Below are 22,043 nucleotides of genomic sequence, written 5' to 3'. Positions count from 1 at the left end.
TCTTGGTCATCTACGACTGCGTATCCAGTACACAAGTCTCCCGAGTCTGACTGTCTGTGACAACTACCGTCCGTGTAGAACGTGAGTTCTGCATCTTCCAGTGGGTTGTCACTGATGTCAGGCCTTGCGGTAAAATTTTGGGTCAAATATTCCATACAATCATGTGTATCTTCCTTTGTATTGAATCCTCCTTCCCCAGCACTCTCACCTTCCACCCTTTGTGCCTGACCAGGCACACCTGGGAGATATGTTGCAGGATTTAATGCACTGCATCTCCTTATGGTGATGTTTACGGGGGCCATTAGTGCCAATTCCCATCTTGTAAACCTCGTTGATGAGACGTGTCTGGTTTGGGCAGAATTCAATAAGGCTGATACTGCATGTGGCGTATGGATTGTGAGGTTGTGGCCTAGCACGACGTCTTCGCTTTTTGTCACTAGCAATGCTATCGCAGCAACGCTTCGCAAGCATGTGGGGAGGGATCGCGCTACCGTGTCTAGCTGAGCGCTGTAGTATGCAACTGGCCTGCTGGCATCACCGTGTTTTTGGGTTAGTACACCTGCTGCGCAACCAGCACTTTCTGTTCCGTATAGTTCAAAGGGTTTCCCATAGTCTGGCATACCTAGCGCTGGCGCCTGCGTTAGGCACTGTTTGAGTCTCTCAAATGCTGTTTCGGATTCGTCTGTATGCAAAATCCTATCAGGTTTGTTTGAGGAGACCATTTCCTGCAAAGGTAGCGCCAATATGGAAAACCCTGGGATCCAATTACGGCAATACCCACACATTCCTAAAAACGTTCTGATCTGTTGCTGGGTTTGTGGTAGAGTCATGTCTCTAATTGCTTGGATTCTATGAGCGGTCAGGTGTCTCAGTCCTTGTGTTAGACAGTGTCCCAAATATTTTACCTTAGTTTGGCATAATTGCAACTTGTCTTTGGACACCTTGTGTCCGGTGTCTGAAAGATGAAACAGGAGCTGTTTCGTATCCTTCAGAGATGCTTCCAGTGAATCTGAACACAGTAATAAATCGTCCACATACTGTATCAATACTGATCCACTGTCTGGTTGGAAAGACTGTAAACAATCATGCAAAGCCTGAGAAAATATACTTGGACTATCTATGAAACCTTGGGGCAATCGAGTCCACGTGTATTGGACTCCTCTGTATGTGAATGCAAACAAATATTGGCTGTCAGGGTGCAGAGGTACCGAAAAGAAAGCGGAGCAGAGGTCAATAACAGTGAAAAATTTGGCAGTGGGAGGGATTTGCATTAGGATGACAGCTGGATTTGGCACTACGGGGAACTGACTCTCAACTATTTTGTTAATCCCCCTTAGATCCTGCACTAGCCTGTAACCCCTCCCCCCACTCTTCTTAACAGGGAAGATGGGACTATTGGCAGTGCTGGACGTTCTTACTAGAATGCCCTGTTGTAGCAAGCGCTCTATTACTGGGTAAACTCCTAACTCCACCTCTGGCTTCAGAGGATATTGTGGGATTTTTGGAGCTATCCTACCATCTTTTACTTGTACCACTACTGGAGCTACGTTTGCCATTAATCCAGTGTCCTGTCCGTCTTTTGTCCAAAGTGACTCTGGTATCTGAGATGTCATCTCTTCTATTTGGGATGGATTCCTATTTGTCATAATGGTATGTGACATTAATTTTGATGGGGAGTCTAACATGTCTCGCACTTCCTGAGCGTGTTTCTCAGGTATGTCCAAGAATACACCTTCAGGAGTACAATAAATGACGCACCCCATTTTACACAGTAAGTCTCTTCCCAGGAGATTGGTTGGTGCCGATGCAGCCAGCAAAAAGGAATGCTTGGTATGCAAAGGCCCTATTGTAATCTCGGCTGGTTTGCTAACAGGGTAGTGCTGGACTACTCCTGTTACTCCCATGGCTGGAATTGTCCTACCAGTGGTTCTCATGCCCACTGTCGAATTTATCACTGACTTGGCCGCCCCTGTGTCTACAAGAAAGTTTAAAGTTTTACCAGCTACATTGATTGCGACCTCGGGTTCACTTTCAAGGTTGGCAATTAATTTTACTGGCTGCAGATTACAGGTATGGCCACACCCCTATTGGGTATGGTGACCTCCCTGAATCCCGCTGGCAGCAACTACTTGTGAGGGAGATAGTTGGGAACTACCAGAGGCATGCCAGTCTCTGTTTGGGGGATATCTTTTTGTTTCCCCTGTATGTGGCTCATAACTCCGTTTCTGCGGACCTTGCTCCCAATGTCGTGTGTCGTGTCGTTGTCTAGGGGTTTGGTATGAGTTTCGTGGATTCTTTAATCTACAATCTCGTGCCATGTGTCCCTGTTTGTGACAAGAATAACAAGTAACCATACTTGACTTACCCACAGGATTTGGTGATACAAACAAAGGCTGCCTTGTGGTCAGAGCCTGTATACTTACTGACATAAATTTGTCACCTTGTTGTTCCCTGTGTCTGGTGATGTTTCTGTCGTGATCAATAGCAGCCTCTCTCAAAGTAGCCACAGACAGACCTCGCCAACAAGGTTGCGTGGTCTGTACCCTAGTCTTCAATGACTCTTTTAAACCATCCATCAGTACCGATACTGCTACTTCCCGATGGTTTGTGTCTGTTTTAATGTCCTCTATACCTGTGTATTTTGCCATTTCTAATAATGCTCTGTGAAAATACTCTGCAGCTGTCTCTGACTCCTTCTGTTTAATGGAGAATATCTGATTCCATTTAGCTACTGCTGGGAAATACTCTTTCAGCTGCAAGTTTATTCTTTTCACATTATCTTGGTTGTACACATCTGTAAGAGGTACATCATGATCTAGTCCGCAATCAGCTAAAAATTGAGTTGCGTCGACATTTGAGGGTAAACACGCTCTCAGCAATATCTGCCAGTCTTTATTGTTGGGCTCTACAGTGTTACCTAAGTCTCTGATGTATTTTTGACTGGCAACTAAGTCTTTTCTAGGGTCAGGAAATTCAGACACTATGGTCCTTAATTCCATTCGGGAAAATGGAGTGTACATGGCGATGTTCCTAATGGGAGTGGCTCCTGATGCGTCTGTTTTCCCATTTGGCACTACTATTACTCTAACAGGTGTAATTCTAACAACCTCATTCTGTGTAGATTCTACAGGCTGTGGTGAAATAGTTTCAGCATAATGCATGGTGCCGTACTTACCAGTTGATACGACCTCACCTATCCCTCCGCTAGGGACCTTTACTAATCTCGTGGGTGGAGCTGTGCCTACTGTGGTCTCTGCTATGGTGGCTGCTAGAGAGAGCGCTGAAATCGTTGCCGATTCGTCCTCTTGATCACACTCCTGAGGAAAGTTCAAAACAGGGTACAACTTGCACGGGTTAATACTTGCATGGGTTAATGGGTTAACATTATCATTAACATTTACACAGTTACTAAGTGATTTTGTGTTACACCTTAGTGCAGGCCTGGCCAACCTGTGGCTCTCCAGATGTTGTGAAACTACACATCCCAGCATGCCCTGCCACAGTTTTAGCATTCTTTAATAGCAAAACTGTGGCAAAGCATGATGGGACTTGTAGTTTTACAACAGCTGGAGAGCCACAGGTTGGCCAGGCCTGCCTTAGTGCGTCTTTCTCCGTAATCAACTTCTCTCCTGATATATATGGTGGCGGCGGGGCCGTGGCAATTAGTTTTCTGTTAGAGCCAGATCCCGCCGCCTGAGCCAAACCTCTCTGTATCTCACCTTCCTGTTGCCACAACTGTAAATAATCATAATGCTGAATTCGTCTCTTTGTTGATTTTATGAGACATATCCTCCTCCTTAAATTTTGTAACACTTCTGAGCTGAAGCTCCCTATTCTTGGGAATTTCTCCCCGTCATGCACAGTCATTCTCTCCCATTCATCACATAAAGTTTCTGTGTGACTTCCATATTTCTCACACATGATATACCTGGCCGACCCAATTGGCCGGACCACTGAATCAACCCGAACCGAGGTTGATCGCCCCCTACCTGAACAAGTGGCCCCCATAGTTCGAAAGTGTTGCTTTATTTAGCCAACCCTTTACGAAAAACCAAATGCCAACAATAGGCTGACGGTGGCGGTTTACCGAGTACCCCACTCACTCGCCCACGCCGACCTATACGACCTGATCACACCGATATGGTGCTGGCGTACTCGACCTAGGGCCCCTGCGACCTGAACCTCTATTTACTGGAACCTGTGAGGGTTATCCGAAGAACACTTACTCTTTCCAGTAACTATTGGTTGCTGGATAGTTCCTGAGTGAGCAGCGAACTTCCCTTAAAATAAAAAAATTACACAAATCACGTTAGAGTGTACAGATAGCGTTTGTGACCCCTTTACTCTAATGGTATTAGGTCAGATTACTAACTACTGCACACACTTACGTGCGGTCCAGTCGTTCAGTACACAAACAACTAAGCTTATGTACGGAAAGACCAATGGAATCGAAACTTACGACTGCGAATTCCTTCAGCCAGAGCTTATATGGCCTATATGGGTGTTGCACCAACCCTTTTCGGTGTTGTGCCTGTGAACTGTATAGCGGACTTCCTTATCGGCTGTACCTGGACCTCCTGGTCTGTTATGACCTCCTGGTCTTGTTACAGTATGACCTCCTGGTCTTGTTACAGTATGACCTCCTGGTCCTCTATACTCTAATGCTCAAAATTGTATTTAACCAGAGATGCCTCCCTAGCCACCGTGCACGTCACTTACACGCATGTACCTCACGAGTACTCGACTTTTCTTGTGGTTCAACCTTTAAAAATTGTAAAAACACTCACTCATCACATGTACACTTTTGTTTCTATTTCTATTTCTGCGCAGAAAATTTTCTTTAGCCCAGCTGTGTTACCAATTAGGAGCAGGATCTGTTAATTTAAATTTTTGGATTTCCAAAAATAGACTTGCGTTATTTACCGCCTGTTGTGCTATTTACCGCTTTGCGTTACTTATCACGTTGCGTTAAAAATCAACTTATCGTGACTTGAGCTACGTGGGCGTAACCGGACGCTACGTTGCGTAATGAACGCTGCGTGCGTCGGCCTTTGGATTGTGTACGCTAGTCTTTGTTAGAGACACGTGTACGCAAAACAAAGATCCACTGTAACACAATATACTTTTATCAATGTAAACGATCCCTGATCATCTACCGCGTACCCCACTGGCTTTGCCTTATCTCCCAGGCAAACCTGTGTGTTTGTCTACACTTTTAACTATTACCTCTATTCTTAAACTATGAAATAACAGCAAGTCTCTTTTAGCACTTTTCTATCAACTATAAAACTGGCAGACAGGATGGCGATATACGACAAATGAAATACACAGATGGAAAAGAAATGCAGATATATATATGTATGCGTGCGTATATACGCAAGACAGAAGAAAAATAAACAGTTTTTAAAAAAACACAAGCGTTTTGTTCTTACCTCCGGTTCCCGGATTCCTTCAGCACTCGTTATCTAAGCGAAGCAGACGCTTATCCCGTCAGCACTACGAGACAACCTCCCGCCCTTTGCTGAGGGATAATGTCTGCTGATCTACCTAGTGCAGATATGTGAAGGACAGGACGAGCCGCCAATTGATAAAGCTAAATATTTATCGTATATACAACCCTTTATGAGGTCTAAGAACACTGTACGCTGTTTACTTAAGAAGTACCGTAAGGGTACGCAAGTTGCGTAACGATCGCTCAGCCGTAGGCGAGACGCTCAAGCGTCACGTTCGCTCACGGCCCAGAGATCACAGACAAGCACGCTGTTGGCTATGACTAACGTAATGATTCGCTATGGCGTAGCGGACGCTCGAGACCACGAGGAGATCACCAGCGGCGCAGACGCTCACAACGCAAAACCTTTATATCTATACCCTTAACAATGAAATACACAGTAAACCTTAATGTAGAGACAAAGTGTAAGTGCAACCTTGTGTAACCTGATTAACTACAAAGCTGTTTGAGCGTCACCGACGCTCAGAGAATTCTTAACACTATGAGAAAATACACAGATACTTGTTTAGGGTCCAAAGCCTATTAAATGTATTATAACTAATATACTTGTAAAAAAAGGAATCACAGTACAAATAATACACTACAATATAACAGAGACTTCCTAACCAAATAACTACACTATAAATACAATACAATACAATCTAATCAAGGGAAAATACGAGAGAAAGAGTAGAGAGAGAGAGAGAGAGAGATAGAGATGAGAGAAATGGCTCACAGTAAGACAATGATTACGGAGAAAAACTTACGCACAAGGGGAAACGATCGCATGCGCCTGGACATCCAGCACCCGATTTTCAGCAATGAGAACCGTTGAAGAGTGAGAGCTGGATGTGGTCGGCCTGCCTATTTATGCCCCACACACAATGCAATCTAATGGTCCCTACAATCTGATCGTCCATTGGACACAGGAATTCGGCTTCGCATCATAACAAAAGGTCATAGGTTAATTCATACAGGTGGGCTGTGACGATTTCCAACTGCTCAGGTGGGAGGGAAACTGGGTTTCCCGCCGCATGGGTAATAAAGTGCAAATAAAGTAAATGTTCATAAACTTCTTATGTCCATAACTATTCGCACGAGCGATTGATCTGCTTCAAACCAACACCGGAATATTTCTAATTAAATATTCTTCCGATGGATACTAAACACCACTGTATTACTCCTGTCTGACCCTTCGTATCAAACAAAGAGGGATTCCTCTGTTCATAAACATTCTATATTAACCAAACTTTCAGAATCTATCAAAGGGACCATGATCTACAAAATACATTATTACTGAAAATATGTAACGATTGAGTCGCACGCTACAACCACATAAACTCTACCGTAAATACGCATACCATGCGCCTGCGGGTGCCCGCGACTGTGAGTATGCGCACGTACGGGAGAGCGTACGCATGCGCAGCACGGACCTGTGTGAGGTGCAAATATGGTAGTGTGCATAGAGATATTTTTCTGACTTTGACAAAACACGTGGCCTGAAGAAATTCTGCAACAGTCAGGCCAATGTTTTACGGGTGCCAAAATGGCCAGCTGCAGGGATGTCATGGGCAAGAGCTAGTAATTGTGCTCTGTATTGTGTAGGTACCACCAACTGTTTAGTAGGCATGACTGCTTCCTGTCCAGGCCGAGGAACGACCTCTCGGTACAGCAGTTCCTCTTCCCACTCTATCTTGCTTCCATCAGCTGTTTCCAACCCCAGTTCGGCTGCGCTCCTCAATTTACTCAGGGAGTGGTCAGTCCGTTGGGCCTGTCGGAACTCACTCCGGTCCACCTCCCCCAAGTCTACCTCTAAAGTACTGGACAATGGACTGGAGTCACTCACCGTTGTATGGGTAAGCTGGTTCTGGTCCATATCTGTTGCCTGGGTCACCTCTCTTCGTGTTTGGCTTCTGGTTACAACCTGAACGAAGCGTGTCACTAGTCCTTGTACCAGATCATTTCCAAGGACTACCTTGGCTGGTAGCCCCTTGAGAACTCCGACCTCCACGATTCCTTGATCAGCTCCCCAGTCCAGATGTATCTTGGCAAAAAGGATATCAGCCTGTTGTCCCCCGGCAGTGACAATTTGCACATACTGTCCTGGAATCACCTGGGAGGCGGGAATCAGGTCTGGCTCAATCAGTGTGAGTGAGGCCCCAGAATCTCGTAGTCCCTGTACCTGCTGGTTCTCCACTATCACAGTCTGTAGGTGCCCTCGCATATTCCAGGAAGTCACCTTCTCCTCCCCCAGAACCAAGTCCACAACATACACCCCATCCATCATCCCGTCCACATCTGACTGGACGACCTCCTCACCATAATCCTCCGTGGGGTAGCATACCACAGAGACTGGAGCCGGTCTAGCCCCAGGGAATGGCCCTCTTGTGTGTGGACGGACTAAGCAAGTGCCCTGGTTGATTGCAGCGATAACACTTCCAAGGTTCTGGGTAAGCCACTCTGAATCTGGGTGGCTGATAAGTGATGTTTTTGATAGGGCCTCCTTTTTTACTGTCTTTGACTTGCGGTTCTTTGTCAGAGAGCTTCTCCACTCGTGGGGTTCTTGTACCACCTGCTGCACTGAAGACTCTACATTGCGGACGATTGGCTATATATTCATCAGCCCATTCCGCAGCTTGCTCAGGTGTACTGGGCTTCCTGTCTGCGACCCACTCCTGTACCTCTGGTGCCATCTTAATCATTAGCTGTTCTACCACAATTAAGTTGACAGTCTGCTCCACAGTGGAGGCCTGTCTTCCTTCAAGCCATTTACCACAGGCTTGCCGCAGCTGACTAGCAAACTCTGGGTAGGATCAGTCCCACCTTTATTTAGTGTCCTGAATTTGAGACGATAACTGCAGAATCTTATCTGGAACTTAGCTAGCAATGCCTTCTTTATACAGGCATAGACTCCACATTCCTGGGGGGTTAGGGCCCAGTAGGCTTCCAGAGCCCTGCCAGTGAGACTTGGCCCCAAGTACTTTGGCCAGTGAGCTGGCTCTATTCCATGAACCCCCATAAGATTTTCAAAGATCTGGAGGTGAGTGTCAATGTCTGTTTCATTTTCCCGAAATGTGGGAACATCCTTAAATCCCAAGCGTCACTTCTCTTGTTCAAAACTTCGGGGTGACTCTGGAATTCCACTGCCAGCAGGAATTTGTACTCCTAGTATAGCTTGGATTACTCCAGCTCTCTCCTGTGGGGTCACACCTTCGCCTAGCGCCCCCATCCAGCTCTGCAGTATGGCAGGAGTAGCAGTGGTCGACTCTGGTAACTTGCTGGATGAACTGCTACCACTGCCTGTTGGTCCCTCTTCATCATCACTCAGGTGGTCGGGATCCTCTGGGTGCACCCGATCCCACTCCAACAACCGCAGTAGCAGAGTTTCCCAGGTCTCAGTCCCATCATAAGCAATTCCCTTCATCCTGCAAAATCCTTGCAGGTGAGGTTTCCGAGCTGTACGGTAAAACTTCTCCTGCTCTCTCATTGCATTTTCCCCTTGAATGCGGGCCACAACTGCTGGCTGACTCTACGTGCTGATACTTTGTGTATTAGCTCCCTGGAAACTCTCTCCTTGGAAACACTACAGGAATGGTGTGATATCCCACTGCTGCCACCAAATGTGAGGATACCGGGTGACCTGGGTATCCTGGGGTTCAGGGATCACACAGTGGAGCCGGTTAAAATGAAAACTAGGTGATATTTATTCAGGGAGACCCAGAAATCCAGTGACCACAAGCAGGGTTATACTAATAATGTCCACTCAAGAGTTCAGCAAAGTCCTTACCAGCTGCTCTATATCTCCTCCAGTCCTGGGCAGCAATGACAGCTGTAGCAGGGCACACAGAGTGGCTGAGGACACTGAGAGGGGACGACACCCCAACCTCCAGTGAGCCTAGCTGTGTCCCATCACCTCCACACACACAGTCTCTTTCTCCAAGCAACTTCCTCACTCCCACAATTCTCCCTTGCTGGTTCTTTCTCTCTCCTCTTTTCTGATTGGTGGATCATGTTGTCAGTCTTTCCAGAGGGGAAGGAGGAGGGCTTTTCTAAAAGGTACACTCCCTTGCTGTCTTCTTCTGGGATACTTCCTGTGTGTGACTTCTGCAGACTGAGGGCTTCAATTTAAGAACTCAGAACTTGGGCCATAGGATTAACTCTTTCCTTTTTAAGATGAAGGCAAGCCCTAGACATCACTTTCCCTGGTCTCCTCACACTATCCCAGTCACAGTCACCTCTGGTCCCATCCCAGTCAGGGGCATCTCCAGTCCCAGCCCAGTCAGATGCATCACCAGTCCCAGCCCGATTTGGGGCAATATGTTTAGGTCATGAGAGAATGAGATTCCAATACAAAACCAAAGGGCCTAGTTCAGAGAGTACACAATACCGATGTTTACGGAGTTCATCAATTGTTGGCCAACTCTGCATGCTTTGCAGTCTCAGTGCACCAAGGTACCTTTGCGATGTCACTCGCAGTGAAGATTTATTTGCAAACTGATTGACAGAGACCACATAAGGCAGATACAAGGAGTGGCAGCACACACACTTTTCGGGGTGTGTCTCTGGCGATATCTGTGATCTCATATGCAGAAAACATGGCATCAGCGTCTCAGTTCCTGCGGCCATTCTGTATGACCCTAGGGCTACTCACATGGTCCTAGCATTGGCACACATAGCTGTTAGAGTTTTGCTTGTGCTTTTCCTGTTCCTAGGTATGTTCATCTCTCTGCCGATGTTTATTTGGTTTTGATCTGAATTTATTCCCACAGGTGGATGTGGCAGCCGGAATGTCTCAGAGGATCATCTGATTCTATTGCCAGATGGTGAAATAGAAGAAAAACATGTCACCCAAGAATCTCCAGAAGAAATCCCTCTTACCCCAATTACACAGGCAGCACGTCACCGTGCAGATATGTCACCTGTTCCCTCTGATCCTGGGGAATGTCCCCCTGATAACTCTTATATTGGTGCATCTGTTACAGCTCTTACAGTAGATACAGAGTTACCCTCTACTGTAGATGCCAAATGTTTTACACAGGACACACAGGTTATTACCCATCAGCCAGGTGAGAATCCATTTCCATGTTCTGAGTGTGGGAAATGTTTTACATGGAAATCACATCTTGTTACACATCAGAGAAGTCACACAGGTGAGAAGCCATTTCCATGTTCTGAGTGTGGGAAATGTTTTACACGGAAATCATCTCTTGTTATACATCAGAGAAAACACATAGGAGAGAAACGATTTCCATGTTCTGAGTGTGACAAATGTTTTACATACAAATCACATCTTGTTAGACATCAGAGAAAACACATAGGAGAGAAACCATTTTCAGACTCTGAGTGTGAGAAATGTTTTATAGACAAATTAGCTCCTGTTACACATCAGAGAAGTCATACAGGTGAGAAGCTATTTCCATGCTCTCAGTGTGGGAAATGTTTTACTGTACATTCAATTCTTGTTAGACATCAGAGAAGACACACAGGCGAGAAACCATTTCCATGTCCTGAGTGTGGGAAATGTTTTACAGATAAATCATCTGTTGTTAGACATCAGAGAAGACACACAGGTAAGAAACTATTTCCATGCTCTGAGTGTGAGAAATGCTTTACACAGAAATCAGATCTTGTTTTACATGAGAGAAGTCACACAGGTGTGAAGCCTTATGCGTGTTCTGAGTGTGGAAAATGTTTTACACACAAATCATATCTTGTAATACATCATAGAAGTCACACAGGTGAGAAGCCATTTTCATGTTCTGAGTGTGGGAAATATTTTACGCAGAAATCATCTCTTGTTACACATAAGAGAAGTCATACAGGTGAAAAGCCATATCCATGTTCTAAGTGTGGGAAATGTTTTACACAGAAATCATATCTTGTAATACACCATAGAAGTCACACAGATGAGAAGCCATTTTCATGTCCTGAGTGTGGGAAATATTTTACACATAAATCATCTCTTGTTACACACCAGAGAAGTCACACAGGTGAGAGGCCATTTTCATGTTCTGAATGTGAGAAATGTTTTACATGGAAATCATCTCTTGTTACACATCAGAGAAGTCATACAGGTGAGAAGCCATTTCTAAGTGCTGAGTAAGTGGAGTTACTCAGGTGGTACATTGTGTGTATGAGAATATTTCATCCAAAAAAAAAACATTAGTAAGCATAGTATGTCTCCTGTCACAGGCTACTGTATCTATTGTTCTAATTTATTTTAATAATACAATAAAATATCACAAATAATAAAATCTTTAAAATTAAACATAGTTGGTGGATTGCAGTAAATACTTCTTATTTCATACTATTCCTCATGAATCAATCTGGCTCCGCTGTTGTAGTAATTACTGTATGGCGGTGTGATTACTGTATGGCGGTGTGATTACTGTGTGACGGTGTAGTGATTACTGTATGGTGGTGTGGGGATTACTGTATGGAGGTGTAGTGATTACTGTATGGCCGTGTGGTGATTAATGTATGGCGGTGTAGTGATTACTGTATGGCGGTGTGATTACTGTATGGCGGTGTGATTACTGTATGGCGGTGTGATTACTGTATGGCAGTGCGGTGATTACTGTATGGCGGTGTGGGGATTACTGTATGGCGGTGTGGGGATTACTGTATGGCAGTGTGATTACTGTATGGCGGTGTGGGGATTACTGTATGGCGGTGAGGTGATTACTGTATGGCAGTGTGGGGATTACTGTATGGCGGTGTAGTGATTATTGTATGGCGGTGAGGTGATTATTGTATGGCGGTGAGGTGATTACTGTATGGCGGTATAGTGATTACTGTGTGGCGTTGTGATTACTGTATGGCGGTGTGGTGATTACTGTATGGCGGTGTGGTGATTACTGTATGGCGGTGTGATTACTGTATGGCGGTGTAGTGATTACTGTATGGCGGTGTTGTGATTACTGTATGGCGGTGTGATTACTGTATGGCGGTGTAGTGATTACTGTATGGCGGTGTAGTGATTACTGTATGGTGGTGTGATTACTGTATGGCGGTGTAGTGATTACTGTATGGCGGTGTAGTGATTACTGTATGATGGTGTGATTACTGTATAGTGGTGTAGTGATTACTGTATGGCCGTGTAGTGATTACTGTATGATGGTGTGGTGATTACTGTATGGCCGTGTAATGATTACTGTATGGCCGTGTGGTGATTACTGTATGGCGGTGATTATAGCTGTTACCAGCAAGGTACATGGTGCAGATGTGCAATACTCTACTGTACAGGGATAAAAAGATGTTTAAACACCATAACAACTGTTACTATTGAGGTGTTTGGGCGCACGTGCATATCACGCGTGTCGCGCCCGAACAGACAGGGTCTAGCCGTGTACACTGTCTAAACCCATCTAAACTGCTCTGGGAGTTTGGTTGCCACAGTGCCGAGTTTGCACATATTCTTTATCGCTCCTCGGGAGGCTGTGGAGGAAAAATGTGTCCTCCGTGGCTGCTGGGAGCCCTAATGGCAGAACAACTGAATTGCTATTATCAGGCAGCCGTGATAAAAACAATTGAATTCCCTCCCTAAGTAGTTAGTTTGACCCATATCCTTTATTCATATGGATAGTCAAAATCACATTTTATTTGTACTTTAAAATAAGTCAGATCCAATGTTTTTCATATAGGTAGTATGCTATTACCTATGTCTTCACTTACAAATATTATTATTTATTTCTCCTTCATCCACTAGGGGACACTGGAGTATGTACGTTGGGGTATAGACGGGGTGATGAGTGGAGCCTGGCACTTTACATTTCTGTATTGCAGTAGCTGGCTCCTCCCCCTTCTCTGCCCCAGAAGACATCAGTGTTAGATTAGTGCCTGAGGGAGCCGGGTGCACAGAGAGACGTCTCCAGACCTTTTTATTTTCAGTTTTGTTTCTTTTAGTTTTTTCTGCATAATATTCACAGGCAAGCTGTATGCTGCTGCAGTATGTACTGTGGGAATGGCGTCGGAGGGGACCCTTCACAGTCCATGAGGCTCGTAGCCACAGGATCAGCGTCCCCTGGAGACCGGCCACAGCTGCTTGCAGCTTGTGTTTGGGTCCCGCAGCCTCCCGCACACCGACCGGCTCGTAGGCAGCAGTAAGTATTACCCACCACCTGCGATTAGCAAGGGTTGTGGTCTATCTAGGTGCGGGACCCCCCCAGCCTGCTCTCCCCCACTCAGCGCTGCTGCAAGACAGGACAATAGACTGTCCTTAATTATGTCCAGGAACAGAGCCCCTGTAGCTTGGTGAGCTAATGGCATACAACCCAGGAGGCTGAAAGCAGGCAGCGCGGTGTTTAGGTCTCAGGTTCACTCCAGGTAAAACTTTAGAAATAGAAGGAGCAGGTATAGGGATGGGGAGGGGCTTAGCGGTTGCGCGGCACTCACAACATCCCGCTCAGGTAGCTGTGCCGGGGGGCCCCTATTGTCATCGGGAGCCCCTCTTTAGCAATGGTTACCCTGCAGCCCAGGAGGTGGACAATTCCCTCCTCTGCTGGTGTGCACTCTTTGGAGCTCACCCGCAGCAGCACACCGCGGTTTCCAGCTGCAGTGAAATACTGGGTTCACGCCCGGCGATATATTTAAACATTAGCGCTGGCTTAATACACTGCAGTGCCTTTTAGTATAACGAGGCACAGACGTCTGTAGCTGGTGCATGCTCCCCACGCAGCGGCAGAGGAGAACCTGCAGTATGGGCCATGGGTACTTATCCCTTACAAGTTTATGGTATTTAACTGGTTTGCCCACGCTCTAAGTAAGACGGCAATTTTATTTGTTTTAAAGTGCATTGAACGCTGAAAGGCGGGGCTTAGTGATGGCTGCCATCACTTGGGATCGACGTGAGGAGCCTGCTCTCCAGGACAGCTTAGCTCCCACTGTTCCCAGCCTTAACGCCCAAAAGAGAACCACACTCTTTTCTTTGCACTTCCTTTTCAGCTAGATGGACAGGGAAGATAGACTCCCTCGTAAAGAGGGGAAGCTCTGTAAACCTACAGTAGCCGGAGCGCTAAAGGCATGGAATATCTGCCACAGCCGAGAGGTCTGAGCCACAGGTGGGTGCTGCAAAGACGGAGCAGCAGGAACACTGAGCTGTGCTATTACCGGGGAGGTGGACACCCAAAGAGAAACCCAGCACTGTGGAAGGTCCAGTCGATATCAGGACAAGCAAGTATAAATACTGTTTCTGATGGTAATATTATAGGGGAACTGTAGTACTATAGGAGGTTTGTAGGTCTCTAATTGGATCGTGGTAGAGAGTGTGGGATAGGCTGTCGTTATAAAATAGGGTCATACATCGTTAAAGGCTAACAGCAGGTTATAGGGAGTTAGATAATCCAGTCATTATGAGTGGATACAGGATTGATAATCTAACCCAGAACGTATCTAGTCAGATTTATCTATACCTGGAGCAGTCGCTCCGGGGTGACTACCTCTGCACGAGATGTGAGCAGGTGGTCTCTTTGAAAGCCCAGGTAACTGATCTAAAGCAGACCATTGCAACATTGAGGGAGATTACCAATCTCAAGCAAAGTCTGCAGCTCACTGTGGAGGCATGGGGGGATCAAGGAGGGTCGTACAAGGGTGAGGATGAACAGGTAGCTAGTTGGGTCACAGTTCGAAGGGGTAGGGGTCAGTGGAAGAGGATTCGCCCACCTGGATGAAGATACTGTGGATGGCAGTGTAGATTTGTCGGAGCTGGCAGAGACTGATTCCTCTAGCAACCAGAGGAACGATCCCTCCAGTACAGAGGAGAAAGATGATAACAAGTCACCTAGTCAGATGGTGGTGGTAGGGGATTCAATCATTAGAAAGACAGATAGTGCAATCTGCTACCAAGTCCGCGATCGTCAGTACAGTATGCTGTCTTCCAGGTGCTCAGGAACGACACATCGCAGATCGGGTAGACAGACTGGGGTAAATTTACTAAGGTGGGAGTTCTATTTAAGATGGAATGTTGCCTATACAAACAAATTAGATTTGACTTCTCATTTATCTAGCCAATTCTAGAATATAATTCCTGGAATCTGGCTGCTATAGGCAACATCCCATCTTAAATAGAAATCCCATCTTAATAAATTTACCCCATTGTTGGGAGGGGGCTGGGAAAACCCGGCGGTCTTGGTGCACGTTGGCACCAATGACAAAGTCTGTGGTAGATGGGATGTCCTTAAAAACAATTATAGGGATCTAGGTCGCAAATTTAAGGAAAGGACATCTAAGGTGATATTCTCAGAAATATTTCCTGTGCCACGTGCTAGCCCAGGGAGGCAGAGAGAGATCAGGGAGGTAAGTGTGTGGCTGAGAGATAGGTGTAGGAAGGAGGGATGTGTGTTTCTGGAACATTGGGCAGACTTCTTGGTCAGGCTCCATCTTTTTTGTCACAATGGATTGCACCTGAGCGAGGAAGGAGCAGTGGTGCTGGGGGGGGGGGGGGGGGGGGCAGGATGGTTAGAGGGTTGGAGATTTTAAAGTAGGCACAGGGGAGTTGGGACTAGAAAGAATTAACAGGATGATCTGTGAGAGCAGAAATGAGGGATGTATTAAGTGTATTGGGGGTGGAGAGGGGGGAGGGGAAAATCAAACAGCATTGGTAAACCAAGGAATAATCACTTCAGAAAGGTAAAAGAATCATCAAAAAAAGGAGATTTATGGTAAGACTTACTATGGTTAAATCTCTTTCTACGAGGTACACTGGATTCCACAGGGAATAACATCGGGGTGTAGAGTTGGATCTTGATCTGAGGCACCAACAGGCAAAAGCTTTGACTGTTCCCAAGATGCACTGCACCGCCTCCTCTATATCCGCTTTCAGGCACTGGAGCTCAGTTTTGTTAACCAGTCCAATGCAGTAGCAAGTAAAAGATGGTAAATGTTAGCCACAGACACCACATTCTCACGACAGAAGGTATCAGCGGCTAATGCCATACAAACCCAAAGAAGTTAAGTGCGTCAGGGTGGATGCCCTGTGGAATCCAGTGTACCTCGCAGAAAGAGATTTAACCATGGTAATTCTTACCATAAATCTACTTTTCTGCAGCGGGGTACATTGGGATTCCACAGGGAATAACATTGGGGATGTCCTAAAGCAGTTCCTCATGGGAGGGGATGCACTGTAACGGGCACAAGAACCCGGTGTCCAAAGGAGGCATCCTGGGAGGCGGAGGTATCAAAGGCATAGTACCTGATGAACGTGTTCACTGAGGACCACGTAGCCGCCTAGCACAATTGTTATAGCGACGCTCCACGGCGGGCCGCCCAAGAAGGTCCAACAGACCGAGTAGAAGGGGCCTTGATTGCAGTAAGAGCTGGAAGTCCAGCCTGCACATAAACTTGTGCAATTACCATTCTAATCCATCTGGCCAAGGTCTGCTTATTCGCAGGCCAGCCACGTTTGTGAAAACCAAAAAGAACAAAGAGAATCAGATCTCCTAAAGGAGGTGGTTCTCTTCACACAGATACGGAGAGCATGTACCACATCCAAAGACCGCTCTTTGGAGGTCAAACCAGGAGAGATAAAGGCCGGAAACCACAATCTCTTGGTTAAGGTGGAAAGATGACACCACCTTTGGTAGATAACCAGGGCGAGTTCTAAGAACCGCACGGTCACGGTGAAAATCAGTAAGGTGAACGACAGGACAAAGCACCTAAGTCCGACACCCTCCTAGCAGAGGCAATAGCCAGCAAAAACAAGACCTTAAGCGTAAGTCATTTAAGGTCCACAGACTCAAGAGGCTCAAATGGAGACTCTTGTAGGGCATTCAGAACAACAGACAAATCCCAAGGAGCCACAAGAGAAACATAGGGAGGTTGAATCCGTAAAACACCCTGAGTGAAAGTGTGAACGTCAGGAAGAGACACAACCTTTCTCTGAAACCACACCAAGGCAGATATATGAACCTTGAGGGAGGACAGACGAAGGCCTAAGACCAGGCCCTGTTGCAGTAAAGCTAAAAGTTTGGCAGTACTGAACTTGTATACATCGTAATTCTTAGTCGCACACCAGGTGAAGTAAGAATTCCAGACCCTATAATAAATCCGAGCCAAAGCTGGTTTACGGGCTTTCAACATAGTTTGAATGACCACCTCAGAAAATCCTTTGGCCCTCAGGAGTGAAGCTTCAAGAGGCACGCCGTTAAAGCCAGTCGGGCCAGATCCTGGTAGACACAAGGGCCCTGAACGAGGTCTAGGCGTTGCGGAAGCAGAAGAGGACGCTCTATCAAGAGACCCTGCAGGTCTGAAAACCAATGCCATCTGGGCCACGCTGGAGCGATTAGAAGTATTATTCCTCCTTGCTTGAACTTCCTTATCACCCTGGGCAGAGGTAACACGGACGGCAGCTGAAAGTTCCATGGAATTGCCAGTGTGTCCACGAACGCTGCTTGAGGATCCCTTGTCCTTGCTCCGAAGACCGGAACCTTGTGATTGTGTCGAGACGCCATCAGGTCTACATCTTGTCCACTTGTCCACTAGGAGTTGAAATACTTCTGGATGAAGTCTCCACTCTCCGGCGCGTACGTTCTGATGACTGAGGAAGTCCGCTTTCCAGTTGAGGACCCCCGGAATGAACACTGCCGATATGGTTGGCAGATGGCGTTCCGCCCATTGAAGAATCTTTTACACTTCCATCATTGCCATGTGGCTTAGAGTGCCGCCTTGATGATTTATGTACGCCACCGTGGTGGGGTTGTCCGACAGTACTTGAACCGGCCTGTTCTGTACTAGAGCAGGGCCAGTTTCAGAGCATTGAACACTGCCCACAACTCCAGAATATTTATCGGGGGAGGGATTCCTCCCTGGTCCACTGACCCTGAAGAGAGTGTTGCTCCAACACCGCGCCCCAACCTCGCAGACTGGCATCCGTCATTAGGAGGACACAGTTGGAGATCCAGAAGGGATGACCCTGCTCAATTGTTGGTCCTGTAGCCACCAGCTCAGTGAAAGACGAACCTCCGGAGTCAAGGAGATCATGTGAGATCTGATCCAGTGAGGCAGGCTGTCCCACCTGGCAAGGATTAACTTCTGCAGAGGGCGAGAGTGAAATGAGCGTACTCCACCATGTCGAAAGCTGACACCATGAGGCCTAGTACTTGCATCGCCGAGTGTATCGACACTCGTTGGCGAGAAAGGAAGCATCTTATCCTATCCTGAAGCTTCAGGACCTTCTCTGGAGACAAGAACAAACCTTGGTTGTGTGTGTCCAGTAATGCCCCCAGGTGCACCATGCTCTGAGCAGGAACCAGTGAGGATTTTTTCCAATTGATGAGCCACCCGTGTGCTTGTAGGAATTGGCCAGGATCAGCAAGTCATCCAGATACGGCAAGATCATGATACCTTGCTGACGGAAAATGTCCGTCATGACTACCATGACCTTGGTGAAGATCCGAGGAGCTGTAGTCAGTCCAAAGGGCAAGGCTTGGAATTGATAATGTAGGTTGCCAATAGCAATCCGCAGATACTGCTGATGTGATACGGCAATAGGTATGTGTAGGTAAGCATCCTGTATGTCCAGGGATACCATATAATCCTTGGGCTCCAAAGCCAGAACAATAGAGCGAAGAGTTTCCATACAGAATTTGGATACCTTCACAAATTTGTTCAAAGATTTGAGGTTGAGAATGGGCCGGGAGGATCCATTTGGCTTTGGGACTAGGAATAGAGTTGAATAGTAAGCCCTGCACCTCTGAGACAGAGGGACCGGCACAATCACCGCACCACGAAACGTAGAGTTTTTGTCTTTAACGGATCCGAAGGGATAACCGTCGAGAAAAACCTGTGAGGGGGACGTGTCTTGAAAGAGATGGCGTATCCGCGAGTGACGACTTCCCTCACCCAGGCGTCCAAAGTGGTCTGTAATCATACCTGGGTGAACCGCAGAAGTCGGCCTCCCACCCTGGGGTCCACCAGGGGGAGGCCCGCCCCATCATGCAGCAGGCTTGTCTGGTTTGGAAGCAGGCTGACGGGCAGCCCAAGAACATTTAGGCTTGGGCTTAGAGGTTTTGGAAGTGCGAACCTGTTTCGGGTACAGCCGACCCTTTGCTTTACATGGAGGTTGAAAGGAAGTACTTTTAGCCTTCAGAGCCGAAGGATTAGTACTTGGTAGACATGCAGTCTTAGCCGACGCTAAGTCAGCAACAATCTTGTTCAAATCTTCCCCAAATAGGATGTCTCCCTTATAAGGGATCACCTCAAAGGTCCTTTTAGAGTCCAGGTCTTCCGACCAGGACCGCAACCAGAGAATCCGGCGAGCCAGAATTAACGTAGTAGACGCTTTGGCCGCCAGAACACCGGCATCAGAGGCCGCCTCCTGAATGTATTGAGAGGCTATGGTAATATATGAAAGACACTGTCTGGTATCATCAGAAAAATCCAGAGGTAGCTCTGCCTCAACAGCTTGAACCCAGGCTTCAATACCTTTTGCAGCCCAAGAAGCAGCATAGTGGGTCTATGTAAAGCACCCGCAAGAGTGTAGATAGACTTCAAGCAACCCTCCACGCGCTTATCCGTCGGTTCCTTCAGAGAGGTGACGGTAGTGACAGTCAGAGTAGAAGACACCACAAGACGAGCTACATGTGAGTCCACCGGTGGTGGTGTTTCCCAATTCTTACTTAACTCTGCAGAGAGGGGATAACGAGCCAGCATCTTTTTAGAAAGGGAGAATTTCTTCCCTGGAGACTCCCAGGATTCCTGACGCATGTCAACCAAATGGTCAGAATGGGGCAAAACTAATTTAATAACCTTCTGAAGCTTGAACTTATCAGGTTTTTTAGACGTATCTGGAGGATCAGTTTCATCCTCAATCTGAAGAATCAGTTTGATAGCCTCCAATAGGTCTGGAACATCAACCTACGTTGTAGATTCCTCATCAGAAGCATCTGTATCAGTGTCTGATGGGCCAGTATATATCCCATCTTCATCGGATGAAGTTTCCGAAACATGAGTGGATTGTGAGGAAGAAAATGCCCGCTTAGATGACACCTTGGTCATAGGAGGGCGAGGGTTGGGCTTTTGTTTAACCAAAGACTGATTTAATTGCTGTAACTGAGTTGACAGAGTATCCGCCCATGGCGGATTAACTACAGGGACAATATGTGGCAGGTCCCACAGGGGACGTAGGTCTCGTTACTAGCCTAGTCAGTAAATTAGAAAAAGCAGCCCAAGGTGGGTCTTGGTGTGCCACCGGTGCTGCAGACTGAGTGGTACAGAACCCCCGGTACCTGGACCCTCAGCTGGAATATTTTCCTCCGATAAATCTGCGGCGTCGGCACTGTATGATGCAGTATCAGCCACGGATCTCCCGCCCTGTGTAACAGATATTATATGGAAACGTAGCCTTAGGGCGTAACAGTACATTATAGCCAGACACAGTACCTGACAAAAAAACCCTGTGGAGTATGATTGCAAATGCAGAACACAAACAGAGGTGGTCATTCCGAGTTGTTCGCTCGTTATTTTTTTTCCGCAACTGAGCGATTAGTCGCTAATGCGCATGCGCAATGTCCGCAGTGCGACTGCGCCAAGTAAATTTGCTATGCAGTTAGGTATTTTACTCACGGCATTACAAGGTTTTTTCTTCGTTCTGGTGATCTTAATGTGATTGATTAATGTGTTTCTGGGAGGAAACTGGCCGTTTTATGGGAGTGTGTGAAAAAACGCTACCGTTTCTGGGAAAAACGCGGGAGTGTCTGAAGAAACGGGGGAGTGTCTGGGCGAACGCTGGGTGTGTTTGTGACGTCAAACCAGGAACGAAACTGACTGAACTGATCGCAATGGCAGAGTAAGTGTGGAGCTACTCAGAAACTGCTAAGAAATTTCTATTCGCAATTTTGAGAATCTTTCGTTCGCAATTTTGATAAGCTAAGATTCACTCCCAGTAGGCGGCGGCTTAGCGTGTGCAATGCTGCTAAAAGCAGCTTGCGAGCGAACAACTCGGAATCACCCCCCGAGGGTTTAAGTGAGAAAAATACAAAAACAGTATATCCTGTGAAACACTATATATATAGAGAGAGAGAGAGAGAGAGAGAGAGAGAGAGAGAGAGAGAGATTTATGGTAAGAACTTACCTTTGTTAAATCTCTTTCTGCGAGGTACCCTGGATTCCACAGGGAATAACGTCGGGGTGTAGAGTAGGATCTTGTTCCGAGGCACCAACAGGCTAAAAGCTTTGACTGTTCCCAGGATGCGTAGCGCTGCTTCCTCTATATCCCCACCTCCAGGCACTGGAGCTCAGTTTTGTTAACCAGTCCAATGCAGTAGCAGGTAAAAGAGACAACAACAGTTAGTAGCCACTGTCACGATGCTGCCGGCCAATTCCACAAATATGCCAATTTGAGAATTGCCACTTGCGGCGTGTCACTTTTGACACACGGGATTACTTAAATACTTCAGCTGCCACCAGCAAGAGGAAATTAGCATATAAACGCAAGGTAGCCTTCTACCTGTCACACACACACTGCAATACTTAGAAAAATAGTTTGATGTGAGCCACACATGCCCTGAGTTCATAAGAATCACAGAATCAGAACTAAAATTATTTAATTTCAAGAATA

The 22,043-nt window shown here is 46.6% G+C and overlaps 1 protein-coding gene across 1 annotated transcript in view; it reads left to right on the top strand.

Annotated features, from left to right (window-relative positions):
* LOC135056524 (uncharacterized) overlaps positions 1-22,043 on the top strand; it is a 169,041-nt gene that overhangs the window by 49,969 nt on the left and 97,029 nt on the right. The window contains exon 7 of the mRNA XM_063961826.1: positions 10,261-11,590. Coding sequence (XP_063817896.1) covers positions 10,261-11,590 — 1,330 coding nt within the window. The remainder of the gene's footprint in view (positions 1-10,260; positions 11,591-22,043) is intronic.

The sequence above is a fragment of the Pseudophryne corroboree genome, chromosome 3 (genome assembly GCF_028390025.1).
Source record: "Pseudophryne corroboree isolate aPseCor3 chromosome 3, aPseCor3.hap2, whole genome shotgun sequence".
In the NCBI taxonomy this organism is placed as follows: domain Eukaryota; kingdom Metazoa; phylum Chordata; class Amphibia; order Anura; family Myobatrachidae; genus Pseudophryne; species Pseudophryne corroboree.
The sequence above is the reverse complement of the archived record's forward strand: the minus strand, read 5'-3'. Positions and strand labels throughout refer to the sequence as shown.